This window comes from Oncorhynchus tshawytscha, linkage group LG34, assembly GCF_018296145.1.
Source record: "Oncorhynchus tshawytscha isolate Ot180627B linkage group LG34, Otsh_v2.0, whole genome shotgun sequence".
Classification (NCBI taxonomy): Eukaryota; Metazoa; Chordata; class Actinopteri; order Salmoniformes; family Salmonidae; genus Oncorhynchus; species Oncorhynchus tshawytscha.
In genome coordinates this window covers 6806655-6825713 of record NC_056462.1, presented here as the reverse complement: position 1 = coordinate 6825713, position 19059 = coordinate 6806655, and the positions used below count along the sequence as shown (strand labels likewise).

General features: G+C 45.2%; 1 protein-coding gene across 1 annotated transcript in view; it reads right to left on the bottom strand.

The window, feature by feature from the left end:
• LOC112231802 (protocadherin Fat 1) overlaps positions 1-19059 on the bottom strand; it is a 99425-nt gene that overhangs the window by 48276 nt on the left and 32090 nt on the right. The window contains 5 exon segments of the mRNA XM_024398577.2: positions 8121-8260; positions 9093-9158; positions 9672-9888; positions 11289-11618; positions 18797-18858. Of these exon segments, the coding sequence (XP_024254345.2) occupies positions 8121-8260; positions 9093-9158; positions 9672-9888; positions 11289-11618; positions 18797-18858 (815 nt within the window).

The following is a 19059-nucleotide window of genomic DNA, read 5'->3' as shown; positions in this document are numbered from 1 at the left end:
CACAATGCGTTTCAATCTGGACGGTGGCAGATAGCGCAGCGAGTAAAAGGAGGGACCTTCACAAGCGGCTGGGCCTGAGAAAAAGCTATAGAAAAAGAAAAACCAGACGAGTGTCCTCTCCTATCCGCCCAACCGTCCACCATCTGAGTCTACAGGAGGAGGGAGGGGGGAGGGGAGACCAGACAGAGCAAAAGACGAATGTCCACTATCATCCATCCATCTGTCTATTTTTGAAAAACACACATTCAGGGAGGAAAACATATAGCCTCTTCAAGACACTTCAAAGGGGCAGTACCCCCGAATCTGAATGATGCAGTGTGACTGGCGGTTGAAAAGACGGCAAAGGAGAGAGATGTTTCCTTCCTGGGGGACTCAAGGCAACGAGATTGGGACTGAGACGGCGAATGGAGATATATGACAGATTGAAGGATGAAGAGAAAGATATACAGTTGAAGTCTGAAGATTACATAAACCTTAGCCAAATGCATTTAAACTCAGTTTTTCACAATTCCTGCCGTTTATTCCGAGTAAAAATTCCCTGTCTTAGGTCAGTTAGGATCACCACTTTATTTTAAGAATGTGAAATGTCAGAATAATAGTAGAGAGAATGTTTTATTTCAGCTTTTATTTCTGTCATCACATTCCCAGTGGGTCAGCAGTTTACATACACTCAATTAGTATTTGGTAGCATTGTTTAACTTGGGTCAAATGTTTTGGGTAGACTTCCACAAGCTTCCCACAATAAGTTGGGTGAATTTTGGCCCATTCCTCGTGACAGAGCTGGTGTAACTGACTCAGGTTTGTAGGCCTCCTTGCTCCCACACGCCTTCTCAGTTCTGCCCACAAATGTTTTATGGGATTGAGGTCAGGGTTTGATATGGTCACTCCAATACCTTGACTTTGTTGTCCTTAAGCCATTTTGCCACAACTTTAGAAGTATGCTTGGGGGTCATTGTCCATTTGGAAGACCCATTTGCGACCAAGCTATAACTTCCTGACTGATGTCTTGAGATGTTGCTTCAATATATCCACATACTTTTCTTTCCTCATGATGTCATCTATTTTGTGAAGTGCACCAGTCCCTCCTGCAGCAAAGCACCGCCACAACATGATGCTGCCACCCCCATGCTTCACGGTTGAGATGGTGTTCTTCGGCTTGTAAGCGTCCCCCTTTTTCCTCCAAACATAATGATGGTCATTATGGCCAAAAAGTTATATTTTTGTTTCATCAGACCAGAGGGATTGTACAAAAAGTACGATATTTGTCCCCGTGTGCAGTTGCAAACCGTAGTCTGTTTTTTATGCTAGTTTTGGAGCAGTGGCTTCTTCCTTGCTGAGCGGCCTTTGATTTGCACTTATCGCACCAAAGTATGTTCATCTCTAGGAGACAGAACGCGTCTCCTTCCTGAGCGGTATGACGGCTGCGTGGTCCCATGGTGTTTATACTCGCGTACAATTGTTTGTACAGATGAACGTGGCACCTTCAGGCGTTTGGAAATTTCTCCCAAGGATGAACCAGACTTGTGGAGGTCTGGTTCTTGGCTGATTTCTAAAAGAGGCACCGAGTTTGAAGGTAGGCCTTGAAATACATCCACAGGTACACCTCTAATTGACTCAAATGATGTCAATTAGCCCATCAGAAGCTTCTAAAGCCATGACATTATTTTCTGGAATTTTCCAAGCTGTTTAAAGGCACAGTTAACGCCCAGGCTCTGTCGTAACCGGCCGCGACCGGGAGGTCCGTGGGGCGACGCACAATTGGCCTAGCGTCGTCCGGGTTAGGGAGGGCTTGGTCGGTAGGGATGTCCTTGTCTCATCACGCACCAGCGACTCCTGTGGCGGGCCGGGCGCAGTGCGCGCTAACCAAGGTTGCCAGGTGCACGGTGTACCCTCCGACACATTGGTGCGGCTGGCTTCCGGGTTCGATGCGCCCTGTGTTAAGAAGCAGTACGGCTGGTTGGGTTGTGTATTGGAGGACGCATGACTTTCAACCTTCGTCTCTTCCGAGCCCGTACGGGAGTTGTAGCGATGAGACAAGATAGTAGCTACTACAATAATTGGATACCACGAAATTGGGGGGAAAAAAGGGGTAAAATTAAAATAAAATAAAAAGTGTATGTAAACGTCTGACCCACTGGAATTATGATACAGTGAATTATAAGTAAAATAATTTGTCTGTAAACAATTGTTGTAAAAATGACTTGTGTCATGCACAAAGTAGATGTCCTAACTGACTTGCCAAAACTAGTTTGTTAACAGGAAATTTGTGGAGTGGTTGAAAAACAAGTTTTAATGACTCCAACCAAAGTGTATGAAAACCTCCGACTTCAACTGTAGAAAGGGAGAGAGGGCTTTTTGAAAGGGAGAAAACGGCTGTGAGGAGAGCCCGAATCACAATGAGCAAGAGAGAAAGAAAGATAAATACATAATAACTCAAATATGAAGAAAGAGGGGAACAGATGGCTCCAAGAGAACAAAAACCGATAGAGGGGAAAACGGACAGCAACTGTGAGAGAGAAAGAGAGGAATGAGAAGCACTGAAGCACTACTGCAGAGCAGGAGGATGGCATGGGGGGCTGGCAAGGAGGCAGGGGAAAGGAATGGAAGGGGGCGGCCTGCCTGGGCTGCCACCGCTCCCTGCCGATGAGGTGCCCAGGATGGAATGTTGCTCCGCCCCTGCCTCGGATCAGCTGACCAGACAGACAGACAGACGCTCCACTTTGGAACCAGAGGCAGGCAAACAGAGAGACAGGCAGGTCGTTTGGTAGGTAGGTATAGGCAGGCACACAGGAAAGAGAGAGAAGACAGACAGATTCCCACATAACAGAACACCACACATAAACACTTTACTTCACTATGGTGCCACTTAGCCAGTCAGAGAGCTAGGAACAAGTCAGCTGGAACAGGCATATAAGCCTAGGTCAACCGCACAACAAACAACACCGCGAGCGAGAGCCAGCCAGCAACTTCCGAGAAGGACAGAAAGGTAAAATGGTGCCAGATAAGAAAAGAGAGAGAGAGAGATCTCACCTCCCCCACACAGACCTCTAATGCAGACCCGTGCGTGGCGTTCAACATGGTACCCGTGAGGCAGAAAAACGGCACCGCCCTCAGCGGGCACCATGTCCGGGTAAGGCGGGCTATGATGCCCCCCTGCCAGGTGGCAGGTTTTTGGGTCCGGGATGTTGGCATGGTCCAACCTGTAGCTACATGCCTCTCAAAATAGGATTAAAAGTGAACACAGCCAACAGAGGTTCAGTGTTTCTTGTTTAGGCTTTATTCTCCCTCAACAGAATAAAGAATAATAATGATATGTGCATGGTAGGACTGAGAGGGAGGGAGAACCTCGAATTTGGAAGGGAACAGAGAGGGAGAGAGAAAGAGAGAAAGGGAATGGAAAGCGGGAAAGAGTGAGAGATGGATAGACTGACAGAAACAGAAAGAGAGAGAAAACAAACAAACACATTCCTTGGAGAGAGGAAGAAGGGAGGAGAGGGGAAGAAAGAAAGAAAAATAGGCCAGCTAGTCTGGCAGAGGCAGACACCACATGACTTTGATTTGAAGGAGAAGATAAGTGAAACTGTGTGTGTGTGTGTGTGTGTGTTCCGTTTCGACTAAACCAACGGCATACAGGCCACAGGCTAAACAGCACACCTCCCATCACAGAAAATAAAGGACCCAAAACATCCCTTTGTATATTTCATTTGTTGTTTGGCGTGTTCTGCTGTTTTTTTCCTTCCACTCGGTTTACAAGCAACTTCACAAAAGTAGGTCTTATTTGGGGGTTATCCACAAAGTCAATTACTCTGTCATCTCCATTGACTCATCGCCAATCTTTAAAAAGCTGAAACAGAATATTGAACTTAATAAAGCAGACAAATCCTGGGGGACAATGTATTTCAAAATCCCTTCTAAAGATTAAACAAAACGGTAAAACTGATTATCTTACATCATTTAAATCAACAGAGCTTGCGACAGAATAATTTTTTTGTTGGTCCAGTGTGGCCTAGATTCACTTCTCTCTCGCTACCTGTCTGTTGTGTGTGAGTACAATGGCAAAAGTGTTGACGGGCACAGATACTTTGTTTTTGCTACTAATATGAGCAGACGGAGAGCGAATAGTTGTCAAAACTATGGAAAACATGTGAACGTCCAATTGACCCGATTCATATTCTGTATGCTCTCTCTCTCTCTTTCTCTCTCCACACACAGACACCCCTAAAGCTCTCTCCACACACAGACCCCCCACACACACACACACACAACCCATATTCCCTGTATGTGTGCTCACCAGCGGCCTGCCACTGATTTTCTCTGATGTCTAACTAAGAGGGTTCGGCTCTACAAAGGCCTTCACACACACCCCTCGCGGTAACGAGGGGTGACTTGAAAAAACGGGGCGCCCCCGAGCCTTTGAACACTGTCAGCGCCGTGACTAATTGTGTTATGTCATTTCCCCCCTTTGTATCGCCGTCCAACTGGTCAAAAACACGACTGCGTCACAAATGCAACCCTTTTTCCTATAAAAATGCACTACTTTTGACCAGAGCCCTATGGACTATGCACTACATAGGGAATAGGGTGCCATTTGAGACTCACTCCCTCTCTGGCCAAGGAAAGAACTGATCAGGGAATCAGCGATACCTGATATTTCCTCGGACGTGTCTTCTAAACTCGACTAAATGTGATTAATAAGTCACTGTATGGACTGGGACAGAGGGAAATGGTGTCTGCTGAAGTCAATTCTCCTCGACGATCATAAGGAGTGTGTGTGGGTGTGCATATGTAAGCATGTACAGTACCAGTCAAAAGTTTGAACATACCTACTCGTTCAAGGGTTTCTCTTTATTTTTTAATATTTTCCACATTGTAGAATAATAGCGAAGACATCAAAAAATATGAAATAACACATATGGAATCATGTAGTAACTAAAAAAAGTGTTAAACAAATCAAAAAAGAAGCCACCCTTTGCCTTGATGACACCTTTGCACACTCTTGGCATTCTCTCAACCAGCTTGAGGTAGTAACCTGGAATGCATTTCAATTAACAGATGTGCCTTGTCAAAAGTTAATTTGTGGAATTTCTTTCCTTCTTAATGCATTTGAGCCAATCAGTTGTGTTGTGAAAAGGTAGAGGTGGTATACAGAAGATAGCCCTATTTGGTAAAAGACCAAGTCCATATTATGGCAAGAACAGCTCAAATATGCAAAGAGAAATGACAGTTCATCATTACTTTATGACATGGTTAGTCAATGCGGAAAATGTCAAGAACTAAGAAAGTTTCTTCAAACTCAGTTGCGAAAACCATCAAGCGCTTTGATGAAACTGGCTCTCATGAGGACTGCCACAGGAAAGCAAGGCCCAGATTTACCTCTGCTGCAGAGGATACGTTCATTAGTTACCATCCTCAGAAATTGCAGCCCAAATAAATGCTTCACAGAATTCAAGTAACAGACACATTTCAACATCAACTGTTCAGAGGAGACTGCATGAATCAGGCCTTCATGGTCAAATTGCTGCAAAGAAACCACTTCTAAAGGACACCAATAAGAAGAAGAGACTTGATTGGGCCAAGAAACACAAGCAATGGACATTAGAGCAGTGGAAAACTGTCCTTTGGTCTGATGAGTCAGAATGAGATTTTTGGTTCCAGCCGCCGTGTCTTTGTGAGAAGCAGAGTAGGTGAACGGATGATCCCCGCATGTGTGGTTCCCACCGTGAAGCATGTAGGAGGAGGTATGAGGGTGTGGGGGTGCTTTGCTGGTGACACTGTTAGTGATTTATTTAGGATTTAGGGCAAACTTAACCAGCATGGCTACCACAGCATTCTGCAGCGATACGACATCCCATCTGGTTTGCGCTTAGTGGGACTATCATTTATTTTTTTAACAGGACAATGACCCAACACACCTCCAGGCTGTGTAAGGGCTATTTTACCAAGAAGGAGAGTGATGGAGTGCTGCATCAGATGACCTGGCCTCCACAATCACATGACCTCCATCCAATTGAGATGGTTTGGGATGAGTTGAACCGCAGAGTGAAGGAAAAGCAGCCAACAAGTGCTCAGCATATGTGGGAACTCTTTCAAGACTGTTGGAAAAGTATTCCAGGTGAAGCTGGTTGAGAAAATGCCAAAAGTGTGCAAAGATGTCATCAAGGTAAAGGGAGTCTACTTTGAAAAATCTAAAATCTAAAATATATTTAATTTGTTTAACACTTTTTTGGTTACTACAGGATTCCATATTTGTTATTTTATAGTTGTGATGTCTTCACTATTATACTACAATGTAGTAAATAGTAAAAATAAAGAAAACCCCTGGAATGAGTAGGTGTGTCTAAACTTTTGACTGGTACTGTATTTGTGTGTGTGTGTGTGTGTGTGTGTGTGCACATGCAAGCATGTATGTACAAGCATGTATGTAGTTGTATCTGTGTGCGCGCGAGAGAATCTGTGTGCGCATTTGCCTGTGTGTGTGTCTCTCTCCCTCTCCACACGACAATAGGGTGCTCTGTGACGAATCTGAAGCCTCCATTTAGCCGACGCTTCCGTCAGCGGGCTGTGGAAAACACCGCCGCCCGCCTCGCCGCCCCAACCCAGCAGGCTGACAGGGGCTCGGTGGAGCACAGGGCCACATGATAAAAGGCTCTATTCACAGGCAGAGACAACAAGTAGAGTTGTTGCTTTTTTCATCCACAACGGATCTCTGAATGCTTTTGAGAAGAGGCACAGAACCATTTTAATTTTTCCAGTGTTCCATAGGTCTGAGACAGTGACTATGGATAGGGACCTGGGTTGAAATAGTGTTTGTTTTCATTCAAATACTTTTATTGAGCCTGCCTGGTGCAACGGAACGAATAGGATAGTCCCAAAAGAGCAAACCTGTCACCAGGCAGGCACAATGAAACACTTTGAAAGTAAACAAATACTGTTTGAAACCCGGTCTGGACTCTGGATGGGAAACAAAGGCCAACATGTTAACAATTTCACTTTTAACATATCACATAATAGCAATATCATTATGAATCTGCCATGAGTTGGAGGTGACTAATTGCGGATTTTTATAAAACCCTTACAGCTCTGTCCGCTTCTAACCTCAAGAGAATGTTCATCTCTGGATAAAAGAATGTGGTGTGGACCTGCACTTTTCTTTAGCCTTTTCAGGAGAACTCAATGCACTTTCATGTCTCCCGAGAGAGAGAGAGAGAGAGAGAGAGAGAAAAGGATCAGCGAGGGGTAAGGAGGGGTGTAACTGCAGACACGGGTCTGTGGAATGCACACTTTTTAAAAAGCGCCTGGCTAGACAGGCACCATTCCTCCCGCCCTCTCTTTCTTCCTCCTTCGCTCCTCAGCCCTTCAGGAATGAGACAATGGAAGAATCCCGGAGCTGGTCTGCCAAGAAAGCGTTCCGAACGCTCCTGACCGGTGTCCCAAATGGAACCTTGTTCCCTATAAAGTGCACTATACAGTGAATAGTATTCCATTCGGGACGGTAGATGTGGACAGAGACAAGAAGGACTGTCCGCCAAGCACATGGTATGACGTTAGGGGCAAAGTTTGGAAAAGCGAGCACCTGGAGTACACCCGGTGAGGTGTTGACCCACCCGCGAGTCTAATCAAAAACAGGAGATGGATGGGCGCATGGAATTTCTGACCTCACTCGAGACCCACCTCCTTGCTTTACCCCCTCGTCTGTCTGTCTGTCTGTCTGTCTGTCTGTCTGTGTTTCCAGAATCTATTTTCTGGATTTCGTGAGGGAAGCCACTATGCACTATTTAAGGGAGAATAAAGCCATGAAAACACAAGCATCCAAAATGACAGAATGCAATGGGAACCCTCATGCAAACTTAGCTCTACCATTTCATTTCAGAAATGTTTCCATAATCCTTTCCTCCCGAAAACACACAAAAATAAATCCTCTTTTTGTCCATAGTGACAAGCCTCGCAATGATCTGTAACAGCCAAAACCATCCAAACCTCTGGACACGCCACAGGAACTCTCCGTCTCAAGCAGACCCAACATCTCATTCCCATTAATGTTTCCACAATCTATCCCTTTTCCATCCCACCTCATAGGATCCGTGACAAACTCTACCGCCATCAACAAATGTTCCAATTACCCGGGTGCTGACGAATCGGGTGCCGTCCGTTGCCTCCACTGTCAGGTTGTAATTGGATTTCTGCTCGGCGTCGAGGGGCCTCGCCACGATCAGGGTCCCACTGGCCTTGCCCACGTCAAAGCGGCTGTCGTAGTTCCCACCTGGTGGAAACGATGGAAGGAAGGGTTAGGGCGGGGTGCACAATTAAAATGGACAGGAAAAGAGTGGGGCTGATCATCACCTGTTTAAACGATGACGCAGCACTGGAGCTAGGTAAGCTAACAGTGACATACGGTTCAGGTTTGGCCGTGGCGTAATTCTAGAGGCCCTTATACATCAACTGTATGTAATCCATGCATAATAATGTGTATATTATCCGTACGGTTGCTTATATCAATATAATACGCAATAACACAATCCCTATTGTTAATACATACAGAAGCGCTATGCATCAACAATGTTAACTTTCCAGGCTCATTAGGGAACCATACGTGCAAGTGGTACGATGTGTATACATCAAGCACATACCGTTAGCTGCATGTGGCAATAGATTCCACAAATGAAACACATACGGTACGTATACAATAATGGAGCCGTATGTTCATGTGCGGTATATGTGTTTATGTAAATCGGTTGTCACACGATCACAAGAACGACGGAAACGATGCACAAGCTCAACCACGGGCACGTGACAGCACAACTGGGTTCAAACACTATTCGGAATCATTCAAAGACTTTTGAGCGTTTGCTCTAGCCTGCACGGAGCGTCAGATGGGCGGGGTTTGCACTGCTGGGACTACCCCATTGGACTATTAAGCCAGGCAAGCTCAGACAAGCACAGCTAATGTAGTTTAAACAATTCCAAATAGTATTTGAACCCAGGTCTGCGTGACAGACATCACAGTCAATGACCTCTTAATATAACCAATGGTATTAGAGAGATCACTTAATACAGCCAATGACAGTAGAGAGATCCCATTACAGCAGATCTACCTTCCGCTGTACAGTTGAGGTCGCAAGCCATCTGAACGATGTAAAAGACTTCCTCTATGTCTCCTTCTGGACAAACCAAATCCAGTAAGAGAGAGAGAGAGAGAGAGAAAGAGACATTCCCAAAGGAGAAAAGAAGAGAAGCAGAGAAGCAGAGAACATAGAAAAAAAGAGAGAGAGAGGTGTCAGTCAAACGTTGGTTAGAAGAAGGGGAGGGGGAGAAGTACATCCAGGAAATGTCAGGAAGAGTTTATGCAGCAGAGATGTTAACAGTCACCGTGCAAAGAGGTCCCCATTAGAGATTCCATTATTACAGTGAGAAAGGAGAAAAAAAGACATGTATATAGGTTTGTAGGTTTTTGGGTTTGTAGACTACACACTCACATTCGCTTGCTAGGGTTAGTGCTAAGAAGAATGCTACAAGAATCTATGCCGGGGATGTCTTCCCTTGACTATAAAACTAGATGAATCTCCTTCTAGAATGCACTCAACTTAAACAAATACACACCCTTGCGCGTATGCACAGACCCACCCACACACAACCTAAAACAAAACCCCTGCGCCCACTCGTCAAGGCTTCACCTGTGATTTCGAACCAGACGGGCGTGTCCGACGTCTCCGTGGTGATGACCCCCACCATGTGCGCCACGGGGTCGCTCTCCATCACCGAGAAGAAGAAGGGGGGCTCCTCGAAGGCCAGGGGGCGCGCGCCGGCCGCCACCTCTGGCTTGGGGATCCACTCGATGTGCAGCCGGCAGGTGGACGACTTCTGGGGGCGTCCGTTGTCCACCGCTTTGATCTGATAGAGGGAATGAATTGATTTGAATTGATTTGGGTAACAAAATTATACAACAAGATGCATTGGACTCCCAGGGGAGAGCACTTAAAAGCATGAATTTAAATACTTCAAGTAAAACACAGGTAGAGGGGGGGCAGGGGGCGAGAGAGAGAGAGCGAGGGAGAGAGAAATAGTGAGAGACAGAGACAAATAGGCAAAGGGGGTCAAAGAACGGTCAGCCAGCCCACATGGGGAAAAACAACAACAGAGCAGAACACCTGTTACCATGGCGTTCCCCGTTAAACAGGTGTCGGTGGAGCTTATTGTGTCATGTGAGATAAATCTATCACAGGCAACATTGGCCCAAAATTACTACGACGTAAAAATACTGTGACTATCCTAAGCATCAAAAGGTTATCAACAAATGCAATTTGGCAGGTACATTGGAAATGTAAAAGTAAATGATGTGTCAAGTAATTCTCTAAAACACTGGCTCTTGTTTAAAGATGTCATTTAACTCAGAATGTACATTGACATTCCTTTAAAAGCAAAATAAAATTCTAGGTGACTTCTCCCCAACTATACAGAACAAAAATATAAAGTGCAACATGTAAAGTTTCAGGAGCTGAAATAAAACATCTTAAAAATGTTCCATATGCACCAAAAGTTTATTTCTCTCAAATATTGTGCACACATTTGTTTACATCCCTATTAGTGAGCATTTTTCTTTTGCCAAGATAATCCATCCACCTGACAGGTGTGGCATATCAAGGAGCTGATTAAACAGCATGATCATTACACAGATGCATCTTGCGCTGGGTACAATAAAAGGCCACTCTTAAATGTGCAGTTTTGTCACACAACACAATGTCACAGATGTCTACATTTTGAGGGAGCTAGCAATTTGCATGCTGACTGCAGAGCTTTTGCCAGAGAAGTTAATGTTCAATTCTCTACCATAAGCCGCCTCCAACGTCATTTTAGAGAATTTAGCAGTACGTCCAACGGGCCTCACAACCGCAGACCACGTGTAACCACGTCAGCTCAGGACCTCCACATCCGGCTTCATCACCTGAGAGATCATCTGAGACCAGCCACCCATCTGATGAAACTGTCTGTAATAAAGCCCCTTTGTGGGGGAAAACTCATTCTGATTGGCTGGGTCTGGCTCCCCAGTGGGTTGGCCTGGCTCCCAAGTGGGTGGGCCTATGCCCTCCCATGGTTACGCCCCTGCCCAATAATGTAAAATCCATAGATTAGGGCCTAATGAATGCATTTCAATTGACTAATTTCTTTATATGAACTGTTAACTCAGTAAAATGTAGCATTTATATGTTTGTTCAGTATAAAATGTGGAGGAATTTCCTCACGAAAAATCCAGAGTATACAAACTACGAATCCAAATGCGCTAGGCTACTCACGGTGAGGATGTCATACTCCCCGGCAGAGGAGAACTTCTTGGACGACACCAGACCCGTCTTTGGCTCGATGAAGAACTTCCCGTGCTCATCTCCCTCCTCGATGGAATACGAGATCTCCGAGTTGGCCCCCTCGTCGCGGTCCGAGGCGATCACCCGGTACACAGGATCCCGCTTCAGAGCCCGGTCCTTTTCTGGTTTCTCCCGTTCCGGAAGCTTGATCTTGTAGATCTTCTCCAGGAACTGCGGCCGGTTGTCGTTCTCGTCCAGGACTTTGACGATGACGCGGACCGTGGTGGATTTGGCGGGAACCCCGTGGTCGGTGACGGTGATCTATTAGGGAAAAGTTGGGGGAAAACATGGAATTAGAATAGGAGTGTGGGAACTATGTTGACTGTGACTTTAATACGATTGGGGGGAAAAAAATAGGGGAAAATATGGAAATGGAGGGAAAAGAGGGAAACGCAAAGCTGTCAACTTATTTCTGTGAATTAAGTGTTAAGGCCAACAGTCAGTCGTAGAATGTCACCACATTTCACATTCTGACGTTGTGTCCCACATACTCATGTAACGTTGGGAAGATTTGTCACGTAACATTTCCAATTAAAGCCATGTTTGAAACCAGTTTAGCGAAACAATGCATATAGTGCAGAGGAAAGGGGGACCAGGCAATAATGGCGCACATATGTGTAAGCAGTAAGCTCTGCATCTCTTGAATATGTAATGACAGGAGCTCTACCGTTTGATTGAGGACGTTCCTTATTCAAAGGCCTTGAATTAATATAAGAGAGCGGAGGTAAAAAGTAAAACTCGCTTTCTTCTCCCCCTTCTCTCCCCACCCACCTCTTTCTCCCCCCCCCACCCACCTCATTTCATTGCTGTACACACAAATGTTTCTCCGTTAGTAAATTGGCTGCCAAAATTGAAGCAATTCCTTCCCGAGATTAGCGAGTCATCTTATTCAAAGACCCACGCTGTGCTTCCGGGAACCAATATGCAAAGGGAACAGGCTGTTTATTCACTCGCTCGCTTATTGAAATTGAATTGTTCCCTTACCTTCTTTCTTTCCCTTTCAGCCGTTCGTTTTTTTTATACGGTGAATGGATTCAATGAATGCGAGAGGCAAGTCACAGTTTTGCCTTTCTCTCTGAGACAAGCGCAACAAGACGGTCCAAAAGACCACACTCGCTTTTGCTTTTTCTGCCGCAGAGGAATGAGACTCGTCGTTATTTGGGAGATGTTGCAGGCCCCGTCTCTTTGGTGAGCAATGTCTCCTTAGTGCTCCAAAAACTGCATATTCTGTTAAATGGGTTTACTTGATACATGTATCACCATCCAACCAGGCACAAGGAGGAAAAACTGCTTTTCATCTATTTGGATGTTTCCTTCCTCACAGTGATATAACTATTAGGTATCATACTCCAGCCTGGTCCCAAATCAGTTTGTGAAGTCTTGCCAACTCCTATGGTAATTGTCATGTGGCACAAACTGATCAGAGACCAGGCAATGACAACAAAAAAACACACCAGTGGCATGATGTGTTCACCCCTTTGGAAAGCCAAGGGAGAAACAATTGTTTGAAGAATAGTTCCAAAATAATAATGAAACCTTACAGCCTACAAATTGCCGGAGGGACATGAGTTAGTTTTAACAGTAGTTAACACTTGGTAGTTGGAACACTCAGCTGTTTAAACACTTTGTTAATTTGGCCTGGCTTAATATCTGAATGAATGTCTAATCTTTCAAATGAAATGCACAGCCGAGACAGCTTAAAGTACTCAGTCAGCAATAAGCTTAGCTGACCCAAACAAAACACAACACTTAAACATTCTGAGTAACTGGGAAACTGAACTGGGGTTTCGTCGATCTATCTCAAAGCGTCAGAAATAAAAAATAGAGAGCTGAACAACAGTCATTTAAAACCATCTGCTCGGCGCTACAGCAAAATCACTTTGGGGGGGTTGGTGGTCACACTCTATTTGGCACTAGCAGCGACGATTAGCGGCATAATGTGTTTTTGTTTCCCCACGCCTAGTCAGTCCGAGGCAGTCCGAGCTATTTGCCCGAACAAAATTAATGAAATAGGACGACGAGGACCATTCGAGTTCGAGGCGGCATGCACCTCTCGGGAGCAGTGTTGCCGGTGCGTTGGCCCGTATTCTCATATTCTGTAATGAACATTGCCATTACGAGCAGATGAGTTCATTTGGCCCCGTTTCTGATTATATTTTACATGCGTCCTAAATGGTGCCCTACATCTAAGTAGTGCACTACTTTTGACCAGAGCCCTAGGTGTCCTGTTAAAAAGTAGTGCACTATACAGGGAATAGAGTGCCATTGTGTACACACACTTTGTTCACCGTTCCCGGTTCCCTTTGTGAAATCAAAGCAGTGGATTGAAAAAAGCTGAAGACAAGGACCCGGCTAACGTTAACAGGTGAACTCTGCTGTATGTGTGATTCGTCCCAAATGGCATCCTATTCCCGATATAGTGCACTTCCTTCGACCAGGGGCCCACAGGCCTCCGGGCAAAAGTAGTGCATTAAATAGGGAATGGGGAGGCCATTTGGGACGCAGGCTGAATGGTAATTATGCCGAGCGACTGGAGAGACAAGACGGGAGCATCAATTACAAAGACAAACTGAACTCTGTGATACCGTACAGGGCACAGAGGGTTAACTGCCTTTTTCAGAGGCAGAACAACAGATTTTTACCTTGTCAGAGGGAGAGAGAGGGAGTTTGTGTGTGTGTGTGTGTGTGTGTGTGTGTGTGTGTGTGTGTGAGAGAGATGGTGTTTGTGAGTGTACATGCGTGCGCGCTTCCCAAGCCCTGCTAGACAGTTGCTCATCGGCACATCCTACTCTTTCAAAACAACGTCTTTACCAGAGGCCAGTCTCTGTGTCTGTCAGACAGACAGTCACAACAACGTCAAGACAGTGTCGCAATGGTTCTCGGGCTTTTCGCAAGCAAATGTTTACGCTTGGCGCACACTGTTGCACCTCTGCGACAAACCCCTGGTCAAATGGCGGACAACTCTCAAGTCTGATTTTAGTGAAACGTTAGTGCCTAGACACACAGGCATTAATCACGGAAGTGGCTGAGACTATAGGAACTTGTGAAGTTGGTGTATAGATAGGCCTATGATCAGAACATTCAACTTGCCTCTCTTTCAGGTCTGGGCGAGCATATCTAACATATCTCCTTTGTTGTTTCCTCTCTCTCGCCCTCCCTCCCTGTTCTCAGGCCTGTCACCCTGCCGCTGAAGCCGACACACACTCACCAAGATGAGCCTGCCGTTTGCTCACTCAGAGACCTCCCCCACTCCCACTGCCAGTGGCACTCACACACATACACACTGGCATGTGCACACATGCACAGACGCAAGCACGTACACACACACCACCACCTACCAACCCTCACCTCATCATAACCCCCCCCCCCCATCCACTCCAACTCCCCTTACGGCATCTGGTGCAAACAAGGCCTGCACAGACAGCCAGCCCCCGACCACCCCCCCGCTTCCATTGATCCACATGTTCTGAAGTCGCTATGGTTACCAGCCAGACTCTGCTAGGAGGCCAGGCTAGGAGCAAAGGTCTTCGTCCCAAAAGGCACCCTATGGGTCTTAGACAAAAGAAGTGCACTACATAGGGAATAGGGTGCCATTTGAGACAAAAGGCGTCACCGTAGCTCTGTTACCACTTACTTATCTAAAGTATTTAGGTCAAAAGGTACTTGCGTCAAATTGCTTTTTTTCCCTTTAAAAACAAAAAAAATCTTTCGCTCCTGTGGAGCAGTAGATCAAATGACAGCTGTTATTATATAATTGTTCATTATAACTACAACAAAAATACATACAGACACATACATATACACATAGCTGAAGTCAGAAGTTCACATACACCTTAGCCAAATACATTTAAACCTAGTTTTTCACAATTCCTAACATTTAATCCTTTGTAAAAAAAAAATCCCTGTTTTAGGTCAGTTAGGATCACCACTTTATTTTAAGAATGCGAAATGTCAAAATAATAATAGAGAGAATGATTTATTTCAGCTTTTATTTCTTTCATCACATTCCCAGTGGGTAAGCAGTTTACATACATGCAATTAGTATTTGGTAGCATTACATTTAAATTGTTTAATTTGGGTCAAATGTTTCAGGTAGCCTTCCACAAGCTTCCCACAATAAGTTGGGTGAATTTTGGCTCATTCTTCCTGACAGAGCTGGTGTAACTGACTCAGGTTTGTAAGCCTTCTTGCTCGCACACGCATTTTCAGTTTTGCCTACACATTTTCTATGGGACTGAGGTCAGGGTTTTGTGATGGCCACTCCAATATCTTGACATTTTTTTGTTGTCCTTAAGCCATTTTGCCACAACTTTAGAAGACCCATTTGCAAATAAGCTTTAACTTCCTGACTGATGTCTTGAGATGTTGTTTCAATATATCCACATAATTTCACTTCCTCAAGATGCCATCTGTTTTGTGAAGTGCACCAGACAAACCTGCAGCAAAGCACCCACAACATGATACTACCACCCCCATGCTTCACGGTTGGGATGGTGTTCTTCGGCTTGTAAGCCTCCCCCCTTTTCCTCCAAACATAACGATGGTCCGTTCTATTTTTGTTTCATCAGACCAGAGGACATTTCTCCAAAAAGTACGACCTTTGTACCCATGTGCAGTTGCAAACTGTAGTCTGGCTTTTTTATGGCGGTTGCGGAGCAGTGGCTTCTTCCTTGCTGAGCGACCTTTCAGGTTCTGTCGATATAGGACTCTTTACTATGGACAAAGATACTCTTGTACCGGTTTCCTCCAGCATTGTCACAAGGTCCTTTGCTGTTGTTCTGGATACACCAAAGTACATTCATCTCTAGGAGACAGACCGCGTCTCCTTCCTGAGGGGTATGACAGCTGCGTGGTCACATGGTGTTTATACTTGTGTACAATTGTTTGTACAGATGAACGTGGTACCTTCAGGCATTTGAAAATTGCTCCCAAGGATGAACTAGACTTGTGGGGGTCTACAATTCTTTTTCTGAGGTCTTGGCTGATTTCTTTTGATTTTCCCATGACGTCAAGCAAAGAGGCACTGAGTTTGAAGGTAGGCCTTGAAATACATGCACAGGTACACCTCTAATTGACTCAAATGATGTCAATTAGCCTATCAGAAGCTTCTAAAGCCATGACATTATTTTATGGAATTTTCCAAGCTGTTTATAGACACAAACTTCTGACCCACTGGAATTGCGATACAGTGAATTATAAGTGAAATAATCTGTCTGTAAAGAATTGTTGGAAAATGTACCTGTGCCATGCACAAAGTAGATGTCCTAACCGACTTGCCAAAGCTATAGTTTGTTAACAAGAAATTTGTGGAGTGGTTGAAAAACGAGTTTTAATGACTCTGTTACTTTCCAGTTTCTGTGTTGTGGGTTTGTATGTGTTTGTGTGTACTTCAGGAAATGGCTTCCTGAAATCCAAAGCAGCCGATTGGTCGGCACCAGTGCAGATTGGAGCTCTGACCCCGCCCTCTCGTCAGGAGAACAGCTGTTTTCAATTACCGACTCATTCTGCAGATTTAAAAGCCAGAGTTCATTTGTTAGGAGAGAGCTTCTTGGTATGTATGAATTTTTGTAAAATATTTTGTAGCTGGTCCTGACGTTTGTGTATGCCATAGGACTGTGTTTTTGATTAGTGAAATTGTTCACTCTAAGTCTGTATTATTCTGTTTCATTTGTTCCCAGGGGGGGAAGGGGTAGGCACCTTGGGAGCGCTTAAGCAACATGCCTGCCCATAGTATATACTATGTCTATGCAAACTAGGTAAAACCTGGGCGGACCATCCCCTGTATTTTGGTTAGTGCGACAGGTGGTGCTAGTTAGGTAAGTTGTGGGTAGGTAGGAGAGGGGGCTCTAACTTTTACTTTCTTTGCTTTGGTTCCATCCAGCCCCTTTTCCCCAAATGACCATGTGAAGGAAATAAATTCCCTGTAAACATTAATATATTCTGCCTCTGTCATCGTTACTCGCACGTGCAGTCACATACCTTTTCACTCCACGGGGAGTTGCGTGTAGCGGGGTGTTGCATTCCCCCCTCCAAGAGGCGTGTGTAGCAGACTCCAACCTAAGTCTATGTAAACATCTGACTTCAACTGTGTATATATAATCACACACGGAGTATGGCATGACTAAAAGATAGAAGTAAGGTTTTTCCCCGTGAAGAGAAAACAAGTGTACAAATGTCGCTGTGCATTTTAATTTGCCCCCAACATGAAAGAACTGGAAAAGCGCTATGAACTTAACATTTTAATGTGGTTATTTAATGCCTGCCGGAGTATTTCGTCAAACGGGACAGCTTAACAGTGTAATAACAAATGGGCTCTGGCTACGTATTCGTAAAAACAGGAGACTGTTGGGAAAAACGCACTGGCCGTCGGCTCTCTTCATCTCTAAATCTACTGTCACACAACAACCAATGACCCTGAGATGACCCCTTAAGGGTGGCTTTTGACTCTGTCCTGGGAATCTGCCTGGTCGTTCAGAGGGATCCTGACCGGGTCACTGGAACAAATTTAAAGGGCTTTCGTGTCAAAGGCTTCAATTTAGTTGTTTTCCACTCGCTTGAGGCCTCTGCAACTCTGCACTCAAATCTAGGAACAGGCCATTTCATTTATTATAGGGATGGATGAGAGAAAGGGGGGAGGGGGGGGCAGAAAAATGTCTTCCTCCGGAAAACAGATCCCTCCCCTCTGCCTCACTATCTTTACTCTCCAGTCCCAGAATAAAATGAGTGTGTCCCACTGTGTAAATTGAGTATTAAAACCCAGGGAGTGGCTGGCAGGCGGGCACACATTGGCATTAAATCGGCATCCAATGAACCTCGAATTGCATTAACTCCTATAACGGTAATTAAGCAGCGCCCAATCTGGTTACTCAATCTTGGCATGAAATGTGCTGGTGTTAAACGTTTGGTTAGGTGGGGCAGAGGGAACGGAATGAAGAGGGGTAGGGGGGGGAGGAGACAGAGTGTATCCACTATTTTAAACATCAACCCAGCTTTGAAGGCTCGCTTCCTGCCCCGGCTTGCCTCCCTCGATCCCGAGATGGTACACTGGCGAAGAACAAAGGCACAGTCACCCTGATTTTTTTCCCCCCCTGGAAATCTCAACCGGCGGAATCATGATCAAAACCCAAACCCCCTTCTGCCGGTTAGTGTGGAACTATGTGCTGCGTCTCTGTGCCTCCGCTTGCTTTGGTTGGCAACGCTTGGCACTCGGCCAAAGTACGTCGGTTGGAGGTTGAAGCCAGCCAAGGCTAAAGTTTAGAGGCAACTAAAATGGTTGCTTTTGGACATTTGTCCGTTTCGGCTGAAGAGGTCATCCTTGAGGGCCTTTCTTACGATTAGCAATGCTGCTGATGCTTCTCCAAACAAACACCAGGGCTCACAGACAGACCGAAAAGAAAGTAGACCCCCCCCTTTCTGATAGTGGTAAACAAGGTGCTTACCTCAAGAATGTGCTCGTCCTGCTGTTCTCGGTCCAGCTTCCTCGAGGTAGTTGTGACTAGACCTGTCGAGGGAAAAGAGGTTTGTTAGTACTATGGCCGTGATCAATGTTGCATCAATGCCATCTTGTCTTACTACAGGACAACGTGATATCCATTTCCTTGAAATGAAACCACAAAACCATATTGAGGAAAAAGGGCATATTTGAAATGGCAGACAAACTTCATTACAAGATGCATGATGTGCTTCCTAAAGACTCAAAATA